This window comes from Halictus rubicundus, chromosome 15 (genome assembly GCF_050948215.1).
Source record: "Halictus rubicundus isolate RS-2024b chromosome 15, iyHalRubi1_principal, whole genome shotgun sequence".
In the NCBI taxonomy this organism is placed as follows: domain Eukaryota; kingdom Metazoa; phylum Arthropoda; class Insecta; order Hymenoptera; family Halictidae; genus Halictus; species Halictus rubicundus.
In genome coordinates this window covers 4,371,249-4,384,551 of record NC_135163.1, presented here as the reverse complement: position 1 = coordinate 4,384,551, position 13,303 = coordinate 4,371,249, and the positions used below count along the sequence as shown (strand labels likewise).

Sequence of the window (13,303 nt, the reverse complement as noted above, 5' to 3'; positions counted from 1 at the left end):
GACCTATTGTTTAATTTGTTCGATGATATTTGATAAGCTGCAGGCAATCCTTTTGTTATCAAAAGAGGAATTAATTGGTCCTGGGAAAGGAAAAGTAGAGACAGCCGGGAACATTTGTTAACATTTGTTGTACATACATTGTTCCTGCAAATTCAAGCTGTAATGCAAAGCACAACCTGCTGGTTTCGTAGTATTAATATACAGTCGATCCAAAAAGTATTTGGACAATATATTTTCCATTCTCGAAGAATCGTCGATATTTAAACCGTGATAATTTGGTTGAAAAAAATAGCACGACAATAAAACTGGGTTCGTTGTAAAACTTGACGCTTCTGCTCTTGCAATTTATCAGTCATTTTATTCTGAAAATTTTTAGTTTTTTTTTTGGAAAAATCGGTCTTTAGTTTCCAAAGTGTTACGTCACATAAAAATATCTTGGAGGAAAATAAACGCTCGTTTGCAAGAGTCGTAGCTTCAAGCTTTGATTTTCTACTATAGTGTTCACTCGATATATATGTCCCAAATGCCTAGCCGATAAAAGTCCCAGAACTATGCCGCGGTGTATACTCCGTGAGGGGCCATAACCGAGATCTCTAGAGCTTCGCTGTCCTTTTCTACAAAGAATAGTATCTCCTGGGCGATATATGTCCCTGGCCCCCCGTGTTTCGGACATATATCGAGTAAGCACTGTTTTTGTTCAAATATCGACAATTTTTCGGAAATCAGAAATGTTTAGATACTTTTTCAATTCACTGCCCTTATTTGTTGCTAGTTTAAGTAAAAGAGTGAATACTCTAAAATGCAATGCAATTAAAAACTGTCGAGTCGCGCGCAACAACAGTAGTGTAATCAGTTAATTTGAATACTCGCGGCGCAAGAGACGTGTCGTCATTTCGAGGAGTTCGAGCACGATATTTATAGAAGATGAAACCGATCAATTTGTCTGGTAACGGCTTGTGTATCGATGATATATTGTTGCAAGTATGAATATGGATTCTACGAAGGCTCGGGTGTCGATACCGGTTTGACGTTGAGAATCGAACGCGCGCCTCGGAGGGAATGGAAACGATCTGACCTAATAATTGGGTAGAGCTGTAATTTGAACGATTCCCGGCGCGGGATTCCTCGTTTATGGTCGTGGAAATGTCAGCTGGTTCGATTTACGCTGAAAAATTAACGGCTCTTCGAGAATCCGCCCTATATTTGCCGCGCGCAGACCGCATCTTTCCCGCCGGATTACGACTAATTAAACTAAAATCGCGCGGAACGCCGAGACTCGTCGAACGACCAGTCGATTTCCCGAGTTTCCGGAAATGTATAAAGTAGCTGCTCGATCGCTAGCATATTTTCAAATCAACGTCCCACGTCACGGTTTTATGGCAGTGTAAATCGTTCGAAATCGACGAGGGTTTTATAGCCGGAATGAACACTGTATTCGTAGAATGGACCACCTAACGATATCGATTAAACAACTTGTTTATACGCATGTTTACAGCGTGTATACAGTCCGTCTCAAAAGTCTAGGTCTATCCACCGAGAATATTTCAAATCAGTCAAGGGGGTATGCAGCCCTGTTAGCCTAATAAAATTGAGTAAATGTAACATTTTTTTTCGCTTATAAAGATACTGTAAAAAAACGATTTTTTGGGGGGAACATTAAGCAGCATTTTGGCTTTATTTTAATATTTGTTTTATTACATTGAATAACTAAATCCAGCAAAATCTTGGTAGCTTGCACCCAGGGGTAAAAGTGTTACTGGAATATAAAAAATAAAGAATGTTTGTATTAGTTTAAACAAAAGTAGATTATCTTCAATGTAGCGGACGATTTTTTTAATAATTTTGAAGAACGAGTAAACGGCGCCTGTTTAAAGCAAAAATGTCTTTTTGAGAAAAATCAACTTTAAACGTTTATAAAACCCGACGAATTAATTGATATTCTTTTTTAGAAAATGTTTATTCGATCAAAATATATTCTGTTTGCTTCAATATACACTTTCGCGAGCGACTATATGCGGCATGATTAATTGTTGTCGGCAAACGATGCTAGGCGTTAATGTCGATATAAAATGTGATGTACAGCGAGTCAAAAAAGTCTTGGCACACTCTTGAAAAAAATAAGGTAACTTTCTAAAAAGTGGACCACACGACTTGAGCTTTTTCAAGAATTCAGAATTTACTATATTATGTGCAACGAAAAGTTGAAGAAAAAAGAATTGACCGGAATTGTAAAAGAAAGTAAATATTGAATAAAGAAATAAATATAAAAAATTAAAAGTAAAAATAATATTGTAATATTTGATATTAATACTGTATTAAGTAAATATTGGTTTCACAACTTTTTCATCCGAGTCAGTAACGAAAATTGATTATAGATCTGTGTCAATTATAGATTATAAAAATTTCATAAAAATCGTTCAACTTGTAATGCACTAAAAACATTTAAAAATCATCACATAAAGGCAACATCGGTCGAAAATCTGCAACTTTCACCTCCAAGCTCTCATCTTGAAATGTCGCTGGTAGCAACGTTGATCGATTTCGCTGAAATTTCTGACACAGATTGACAAACCGTATTTTTCAAATGATAGACCCACATAAGAAAGTTGTGAAAAACAAGTTTCGATATTTTCTCTGCAATTCCGACCAATTTCAATTCTTCCAAAATTTTTTTTTCTATACACCAGTTAGTAAACTAGTCCCTCTGATATCTCAAAAATCTCAAGTCGAAATCGAAAAATCTGATTTGAAAAAAATGTTCTTTTTCGCCTGACCATATTCATAGATTCAAACACATCGAATTAGGTGTTTGTCGGCGGCCCGATTGCGCCGCAAGGAAATGGAAAATCGATGAAATTATATTTCATTAGAGGTTTTGTGCAATTGTATAAATGTCCGCAGTCCGTCGATTAGTAATTGATCCCGGTGAAAGTCGCCATTTTCATGTCGGCGTCCATCGATAGTGGTTTTCGTAGAAAACTATTCAATCTACTTTTTCCTTCGGGGCTCCCTTTACAGTTTGAGATTACGTGGAACATTCCTCTCTCCCCGGCTCTCTTTCTCTCTTCATTTCTCTGCTGCTCGCCGGTTGATGATCTCTCGAACAAGCTCCGGCCATTGCGTAACGCTTACCCGTCTCCTCGCGTTCGAGATCGTCCTCGTTCCAGTGTTGCAAAGCATCGGCGCAGCGGGCAGAATTTATGCATCGTTCGGGACCCGCGCGAAATATTTGCCGTTGCTCGTCTTCCGCTAAATTACTTGCAAAAACTATTCGCTATCCGAAAAAATGCTTGAAACGAAAGTTGCACGGTGCCAAGAGTAGCACACAACATAACAACGAGTTTCTTTTCTATTTCGCTTCGTTATCGATATACAAGGGGGGATATACCTCGAGCTGTTTTATTGTAAATGATAAATTTGAATCTTTTTCTCGAAGAGAAAAAAAAACTATAAGGACATACGGGGTGAAAAACTAATAGTTACCATTATTTTATTTTAACAAGAATAACAATTTTTAAGGGTTCAGAGTAACAGTGTTCATATAGGCACGTAAACATGGCCGAGCATATATTAACTGGGGGCACACTAATTTGTTTAATGGCCCACTAATTGGAACAGGAACCCTTCTTCTTATTTTAATGACATTATTGTGAAACGTTAACATTTTTAACTTGGATTATTCCAATGAAAAGAAAGAGTTTGAGGATCAATATAAATTTTGAACGGATGAAATCAAATAATTCATTAATTAACCATTTTTATGGCACAGTAATTGGGACGAGTGCCCTGCATCTTATTCGTGGGACTGTGCTTTGAAGGGAATACCATCGACTTCGGAAGACAATTGATCAACAAATTTTGCTGATAAAGTTCCAGAAACTTTTTGAACAATGACTAACTAAATACAGTGCATCGGCCACGTTCGACGGTTCGTGCTTTCGTTTGTGGTGAAAGGTCGACGAAGAGTAAGTGGGTCCTAGCTGCCGGCTCTTCAGCTGGACCCCTTTCCGTTCAGAAACACACAGCCGATCCTCTGTACATATTTTCTAGATAAGTGGCATTCGCTGTTCCGCGTCCGGCACGCCGGATCGATCGATAAGAGCCCGGTGCCGATCTAAATGAAAGATCTAACGATTTTGCGGGATCTGCGAGTCAAAATAGAGACGCGAAACACGGAGGCGTCCCCGTGCAGCGGCGGGGACCGTTAATTAGGTTGCCCTGGGCCAACACTGTTTGGAGGCCTACTCAATTTCAACCCAAATTAACTAAAAATTTTTGTACAATTTCCTAGTTTTTCCATTTAAATTGTTTCTATTTTTATTTCTTTTTACCGCAAAGGGGGGCCCTGCGTCAACACTGTTTGGAGGCCTACTCAATTTTAACCCAAATTAATTAAAAAATTTTTTTACAATTTCCTAGTTTTTCCATTTAAATTGTTTCTATTTTTATTTCTTTTTACCGCAGAGGGAGGCCCTGCGTCAACACTGTTTGGAGGCCTACTCGATTCTAACCCAAATTAACTAAAAAAAAAATTTTTGTATAATTTCCTTAAGGTTTTCCATTTAAATTATTTTTATTTTTTTTTACCGCAAAGGGGGACCCTGGGCTGTATATAATTTATAACTCCCTCCTGCCTTTTCGGCAACTTCTTCCCACGCCTGAAAAATATTTATTTTAGTACCAGATTTGATCGAAATTTGTCACATAAATTCTTTCGAATCTTGATAGTAACAGAAATTGGATCACCTTCGAGTGTATTCGACGAGTGCCATTTTATTCCTCCTCGAAAAATTCCCAGTGAGCGGAGTGGTGTCATCTTGGCTCAGCAATGCGTGGCAAATTACCGTTAATTAAGATAAATCCTTCTCAATGTTATAGAATACGTTAGCAGCAACTTTCTAGCTAAACATTTTTCCATTCAGCTAATCAAGCGACACTAGAAGATTCCCTCGAATTTCCAATCGAGAAGATTTTCATCGCGCATAAACTGTTTTCCGAGATAAAACTGCAATGTAGTACGTCGGCGTATCTTATCTACATTTGCTGATGGTAGAATTTGCATTTAAATAATCGGTACAACGTACACACACGTACACGCACGGTGTCTATCGCGTGTTCTCGTTCGGTAATGATTCCGTAATGTAAATTGATCGAAACAGTTAGTATGGAAGCTACGTTCATCGAAGGAAGATTATTCCAGTACATCAGCCTCGATCCAACAACTTTGACCACCTTGAATATTTCCGTTATTTCTGATAACTGCGAAAAAATGATGTACAGTCTTTTCTCGATATATGTCCCAAATATCTGGCCGATAAGAGTCCCAAAACTGCCGCGGGGTATATCCCGTGTGGGACCTGATATATGTCACTGTGTAGACCCGTGTTGTGGACATATATCGAGAAAATATTGTGCACAAAACCTTTGCTTGGTACAGAGGAGGAAATACTGCGATGTAAACATATTTTATATGGGCGAAGACGTTCCGGAGATCTCAAGGTCACCTTGATTCCTTCAAATGAAGTATCGAGTATCAACATGTATTGACCTTCATATGTCCTAAATCTAATAGTTGACGGGGGGGGGGGAGGTTCCATGAAAAGAAATCAAGGTGACCTTGAAGTCCCCAAAATAAAAAATGTAAAAATAAAAAAAAATGTTTGCGTCACAATATTTCCGCCTCTATACCGTGCTACTTTTGTATATATCATTATTTTCGTATTGTTAGAAATAACGGAAATATTGTCGGAGTTATTGGGTCCGCCTGTGTTTCTCGTAGCGTTGTTGCGTTTTGAAATTGAGTTAGCCTAACTGCGGCCGACGTGCACCTTACGTATGGACTTGCAGAGCGTAATGTATCTATTGCCGCGAGAGCTCGGACAACACTGCATAGCGAACGGTTTTCGAATCACCGTTCGCCCGACAGGAAAACGTTTCAAAGAATATATGGGCGTCTTCGGGAGACTGGTTCTTTCAGGAAACTTACGAGAAACAGTAACGCACAAGGCAGAAGAAGTGTTGAGCAGAAGTTTTGAATATATTGTTGCATCGAATGCTGCTTGTAGTACGAGTGTAGTAGGAAGACAAGTATGCGCGAATCGCACAGCAGCATAATATTACACGAAAAGCAACTTTATCCTGCTCGCGTGCGTGTCCTGAGCGCGGCTTGAGAGCTATGAATATTGCAACGACAAATAAGCCGTAACGCGAAAACACGGTCCCATAGGACTCATCGTCGTACGAACTTGTTTCAAGTATCGATTTCTCGTTGTTTTTTCAATTTTTCGTCGGCTATAAAAGTCAAATGTTGTTACGCGTTTAATACTTTATTGCCTTTAGAAAACGCGCTCTCCTGCAGAACACGGCTACGGAAGCGTATTCGAAAAGTAAAAACAGTATTTTTATGTAACAGGATATGTAGGCACTCTTCTTTATGGTACAGTGTGCTCGCACACAGTCACGGGAGAAAGTATTTATATGCTCATCCGTACGTCGCTAATTACCGGGTAATTAGGCATAAAGGCAGACTGCAGATCTTTATGCATTTCGTGGCACACAAAAATCCATAAAATGTAAGAAAAAGTATACATTGGGAAAATTATGTGTTATCGCTTAGCACAGGAAATGGTATCGTTAACAAAAATGAAGATATTCTCTCGTTTCGATTTTTATGAAATAACCTACAATAATTAAAGTTCGCTCGGTTCCTGACGTTTCTTTTCCGTAGAAAGTAATTGCACATTTTTCTGAATGTGCGGCAGAGAAAATTGATGAGACAATATCCATTCGCGTATAAATTTTTTATTAGACTGTGGATTTTATGCGTTTGTAACAAAAACGGGTAATCTAAAACAGTAACAAACATTGGAAGAATTTCAAAATTCTGTTATACTATTTTCGACCTGTTAAACATATTAGGAAAGAGAATCAATTTCTATTTCACTCCCGTTTGTTGCAACTCGGGCGGATCATTTTTATTTTGCACAAAGGTGCGCTGTCTAGTTATGACAAAGCAGCACGCATCAGTCACATTTGTTACCGATTTGTCCCGTGAACGGCCTCACTTCAAATTGCAATTTGTAACTCCAGCTGATCAATGGGCAACGTTATAATAATGAAGAAAATACGACCGTGTTCTTTCACTTTTCTCAGGTGGTCGTTCCGCGAATCGTATTTCAACGAATACGAAATCATCGGATAATGATAAATAACAGGGTAAGAAGAAATCAGTGCATGTGGTTCGGTTTTGCAAACTCATTTAGCACACCGGATTAATTCGATGCCGCCAGGTGATAAGACGTTTGCCGTCAGCTGCTTATGGTCAGGCGATGTCTTCCTGATTAATGAAACTATCAGTTACACGTTGCTCTTGTCTCGTTCGTTTCTCTTCTTTCATTTTTCTTTCTTTCTTTCTTTTTTCAGTTTTCGACTTGCCAATCTTCCCTTCCTTTTCGGTCCTGGACGGTCCGATGGGCGTACCCTGGGCCTCTTTCACGCACGCTCTTATTTTTTTTTCTTGCACCGAATCATCGTTTCGATCCTGTTCCGAGGCGAGGTGCTACCAGCTGGCGCCTCTGCCAGCTGCGAATCTCAGCTCCGCGCACGCAATCACGGGAGCAGTGGCGTTTTCTCTTTCGACACGTGCATCCTTGATATGCTCCAGATTTTTCCCGATCGCTTTACGACCTTGCGCAACCCCAACCATGTGTCTTCCAACGGACCATCCTACTCCAGCCGCGAGGTCGCTCGTGATTCGAGGATCGTGCACCTGTTCCGATCCTGTTCGAACCCGACCACCGTCAGAAATTACTTTCTATGCACTTAATCGTTTCCCTCGGGCCACGCATGCAATTTATTAAATGACTCGCAATGGCCAATTTAACGTACGGAAACACGGACGAAATTGATAAGGAAGGTGCCACTCCTTGGAATCTAATTAACGTTTACACGCGCTCATACGCACCTAATTTCTCGTTCAGAACCGATGAAGCTATTTTAACCCTTACGGAGGGCTTCTAAGGGATATCTAAGAATTTTCTGAAGAACAGGGGGGGATATGGCAATTATCCACAAAGTGATTCTGTTTTCCGGATTTTGGTTAAACTTCACCTCCGGAAACCATGAATTTTTAACCCTTTTTAATGTAATCCTGTAGATTTCGCCGAGAAAATGCCGAAAATTCGAGTTTCAATGTTAGAAATTCACAAGTCTCTACGCTATGCTTGTACTTATTGATGTACTGATACTTATTTACGCTTACTATATTTATGCTCATCGAAGTCCTTAATGACGATATCAGTAAGTTACCGAGATTTCGCTGAAATTCTAACGTTTATCCGACTAACTAGCGTCCGGGTCAATTATCTCGACAAAGTAACTTGTTTGCAGCTTGAGATCACGGTTAGATAAACTGATTGGGAAAATTCGAGCACATTTTGCCTGCCCATTAGTCGGAATTAGTTGATAAAATTGAAGCAAATCACTTGCATCTCGTTGCGTAACAAAAATTCAGTCGCCGACGCCCACTTTCCGTTATCGAAAGATAACCGGATGGAGAAAAGCTCATAAGCGATTCCCTCAGACGGGCTGAAACGATCCCGAAATAGCGGCGGTTGTGGGCGAGCGCAGGTGCTATAGATGCGCTACAGTCTACTAACCATGGAAAATGTTGATATTAATACCATCGATAAACAAGTTGCTAATGAGAGACATCTTTGTGGGAATCCGACCCGTTCGAGCATTTTTCCTGCACCGGACGCGTTCCTGTATCGTATCTCGACGGTTTATGATCGCGGAAATGCTAAAAAAGTTCAAGCTCCTTTTTACGAGTTATTATTAAACCGTGTTGCCGACAAGAACCGATGGTGTGATGGACGATCATTAATTAGATCCCTCAGTCGTTGCCGTAATTCGGTGGATCCGGAAACATCACAGGGGAACGATCGGAATATGTGATTTAATTGCGTTGCTCCTGTAATTATCGTAAATCGCTTATAGTTCACGGTGCCCGGCAAGAAGTTCGATTTTATGGTCGAGCAGTCCTCCGAAAGTCACGTTACATTGGTCGCTCTATTTTCGAGCAATTATTCTGGTCCGTGTAGGTCGCGCGATACAAAATAATAGTCATCAGTCGTAATAAGACAATGGCGACCGCCGAGCGGCGGCCTTTGCACGCTCTTTCGATCCGCCATTTTTTCTTGCGATCTGTCCGCTCCACTATCTTTTTGCGACATAACTCCTCAATCTTTTTGCATCAAAATATTCTTTTATAGTTTTTGCAGCGATTGATGCTGATTTTGCCTCTGTTTTTTGAATAGTTTTAAATAGGGTAGGGGACCCAATTACTGGGGGGTAACAATTACTGTTTCTATATTAATTATACTTATTTTTAAATCGTAAAGAAAATCGAAGAAGAGATGCCAAGTTTTTGTCATTAAAATCAGTTAATATATATGTGTAATCGTATCGCATATTAAAATAAATATAGAACCGCATGCTTCTTAAAATCTATGGGACTCTTAGTGAACACACAGATAATGATTTTTAAAAAATGGGAGTAATTGTCTAACTGAATACTAAGGAAACGTTGCTTTTATCGTGTCGCAGGAAATCGGGGAGAGTCTTCGTCCACCGGAAGTGCAGCAACCGGTAGCAGCCCCCTGCGACCCTCATCTTCCGTTTGCGAAAACCGTTGCGCCCTCGGTGAATTACTATGGCGTGGAAGCTCCTGCCAGCAGAGAGATGCAGTACAACCTTGGTCCGAGGCTGTTGGAAGCGAATGCAGCGCCAGTGGCGAGACACCGTGAATTTTATTCACCACAAATCCCATATCCGACCGTGGAGCCTGTTCCGTCCATGGTGAACGATGTCCCTGTCAACGACACAGTTTCACAACCGCAGAACAATATTGTATCGACCACAACGAGGCCTCCGTTGATCAGCAACGAGAACGTTCAGCCGAATGTCAATAGAAAAGCTAGCTACTATAGTCACACGGTGTCCCATCCGCCTCAAAAGCCAGAAATCTCTCATCCGGTTAGCAGACTCTGCGACACGATCGAGTCCAACGATAAGACCGATCGTTTCGCTAATATGGAAGTCGAAAGGTCGAAGAGGACGGCGCAGAAGGACGATAAGCTCGCGGAGAGGGTAATCGTAAATAGTGACAACAACAACAACGATGCTATCGTCGGCAATGATGTTCCGCAACGTGGGAGGCCGGTCGCCGGCCAGGAAACGCACAGATGCGATCAGTGCGGCAAGACTTTCGTTACCAGAGCCTCCCTCAAGGTATGCAACCTGATTACACTTTGTTTCCACCACTTGGAGGATGCTCGGCAATAGATATTTCATTTTCTAAACGACAGTGGTGGAAATAGGCCACTCTTAAGACCTGGCTGGACCTGACAATTTTTCACAAAATACTTTTACACGGTTTTCTATGTCGATATGCATAAGTTTAACGAAACTCCACTAATCGTCACTGTGTTCTTCGCATGATGATTCATTGGCAAAATAATTGTTCAAGAAGGTAGCTTAAATAAAATATTAACCCTTTGCACTCGACTGGTGACTCTGAAGCACCACTGGAAATAGTTGTGGCATTATTTCAAAAATATTAAAAAAAAATATTACAATGTATTTGTTACATTACAAAATTCGTATTCAACAGATTCCTAAACATTTAGATATTATATATGGAAATCGGATCAGTTTCGTATCAATAAAATGAAAATATTCCAAGACGGAAGAAAAATTTAGTTTTAGAATGAAAACAGCGCCGAGTGCAAAGGGTTAAACATATATCCTGGTTAGTATTTGGGACTGATGGAAAATAGAGTGGGAAAGAAAATACTGTTAAGTGCAAATTAATGCAAAATCATGCGCCCCTCGAGTCTTTCGTTTTGATAGACACATAAACAACGATTTTCTAGATGGGTTGAATTTTTCTCTTCGCTCTATAACCCGAAGAAATTGTTGAATAGCTTCTCGTGGACGCATCTATACAATTTCAATAATTGTAGATGAAAGATTAACGTGTAGTGTTAGAGAATGTTGTGCTCGATTCGACAACCCGGAATCCAACAGATAAATTCCTCGATCCGGACCACTGTGGCGCGGGCAGATGGGGACGACCGGGCGAGTGATCGGCGCGATCAATCACCGTGGTCCCAAGACGATTCCTGGTGGGTCTGTTTCAGGTGCACGTCAGGACGCACTCGGGCGAGAAGCCATTTCGCTGCGCGGACTGCGGCAAGCAGTTCTCCCAGCTGCGAAACTACAAGTACCACCGGAGCGTTCACGAGGGCACCAGGGAGTTCGCGGCCACCTGTCCGGAATGCGGCAAGTACTTCAACGACCGGGGCTATCTGAGCTCTCACATGAAGATCCACCGTAACCGGAAGGAGTACGGGTGCGCGGAATGCGGGAAAAGCTTCAACCAGCGGGTCGCGTACAACATGCACGTCCGGATCCACACGGGCGTGAAGCCGCACCAGTGCGAACAGTGCGGCAAGGCTTTCTCGCGGAAAATGTTGCTGAAGCAACACCTGAGGACCCATTCCGGCGAGCGACCGTACCAGTGCCAGGTCTGCCAGAAGGCGTTCGCGGACAGGTCGAACATGACCCTGCACACCAGACTCCACTCCGGCCTGAAACCGTACCAGTGCACCCTGTGCTCGAAAGCTTTCACCAAGAAGCATCACCTGAAGACCCACCTAAACTACCACACCGGCACCAAGCCGTACTCCTGTCCGAACTGCGGCCTCAGGTTCTCCCAGAGCAGCAACATGAGGACCCACTACAAGAAGTGCACGGTGAACAATCCCGGGGAGGCCAACGAGCAGATCGAGGGCAACACGGCGGAGTCGAAGATTGGCCAGTCGAGGTTGCTCTCGAGGACACCTGCGGACACTCTGACTCCGCCGAATTCGGACCAGGAGCTGAGCATACTGACACCTATATCGAAGAATCCGTTGGAAGCTAGCGGGAGCTAGTGATTCGAGTAGTCTGATGGCGTGGAGTATGCATTGGAGTCCGATGAAAGCTAACGGGACCTGGTCCAGGGACCTTGGTAGAAACGAGTATACTTCAAGATACGGATGCAGCGTGGCGGTAAGCCTAGCGGAGCCGCAGACGGAAAGTGGTGTTCCGGTCAAGGTTGCTTTTTAGAGTCGACTGAAAGCTTCCCTCGTAGCCCCTATGGATCTGCCGTGGTAGGATCAGTCAATTATTTCCTTCGCAAGAGAAGGCAGCTGATTTGATGTCTAGTACCTCGCCGAGTCGCGTTGAGATTATCGTCTACAAAATAAGAGGGTGTTCTAGATTCTACCGATCTAGCTTTCTATCTACAAAGTAGCAATTAGAACCTGTTTGCCCGGCAAGACCATAATAACCGGAAGCCGGCAGTGGATCTGCAAATAAAAATACAGGTCGAACAAGAGTCGTCCTGTTATCGGTAGAACGAGTGTCTAGATTGCTAAGTAGATGTTATCCCTGCACTGTAGATGCCTTACCCGATAATTGACGCAAGACAATTCGAACTGTTTGCTCAGCTGGATGAATATCGGAGCCATTCTGCTGGCCAGATAACGTAATACTCTCCCGCCGCGAGGAACCCGATCGTCGGGTCGTACCAGAGACCCGCTATCTGTGATGTAACGAGTCACGTAACGTCTACGAATCAGGAAAACGTGCAGGATTCACGCGTTCTGCGTACACTGCTATAGGGCTTGGGACCTTCGACTACCATTCCCCTACGTACACCCTCGCCCCTGAAACAGCAGACATCTACGTTACCCCTCAAAAGTGTGTGGACACTCTTTTAATTGCAAAGATAGTTGCGAAGCCATTAATACTAGATCCACGAGTCACGGGAGGTAACCATTTTACATTACTTCTTTGGATTTCTCCAATTTTTTAGGGATTTTTACTGAAACATAGCAATCATTAGATTGTTGCATATGAAACCATCAGGTTGTTGGCGATTTTTAACAGTAACCTTAAAGAAACGTAACCTTTTTTAACTAAAGCTTATTGATTCCTTTTTCTGTGTTCAGCGTGGATCAAAGAATTGTTGGAAATTACTGTACTCATTAACGTACTATATTTTATAACCTCTCTACTGTACTGACTCTTGTCCATATGACACACGCATCTGTGCTGTGGTTAAACATATTATCTAATCCAGTGTCGTGATCCACCTGACTATCTTCCACAAGAATAGTATCTCCTGACCGATATTTGTCCCTGGCTAGATCCGTGTTTTGGACTTACATCGAGTAAACAAAGTATTTTCATTTTG

General features: G+C 41.9%; 1 protein-coding gene across 1 annotated transcript in view; it reads left to right on the top strand.

Annotated features, from left to right (window-relative positions):
• Positions 1–11,996, top strand: part of LOC143361405 (uncharacterized) — a 34,555-nt gene extending 22,559 nt beyond the window's left edge. The window contains exons 3-4 of the mRNA XM_076800771.1: positions 9,607–10,290; positions 11,202–11,996. Of these exons, the coding sequence (XP_076656886.1) occupies positions 9,607–10,290; positions 11,202–11,996 (1,479 nt within the window). The remainder of the gene's footprint in view (positions 1–9,606; positions 10,291–11,201) is intronic.
• Positions 11,997–13,303: the final 1,307 nt, after the last annotated feature.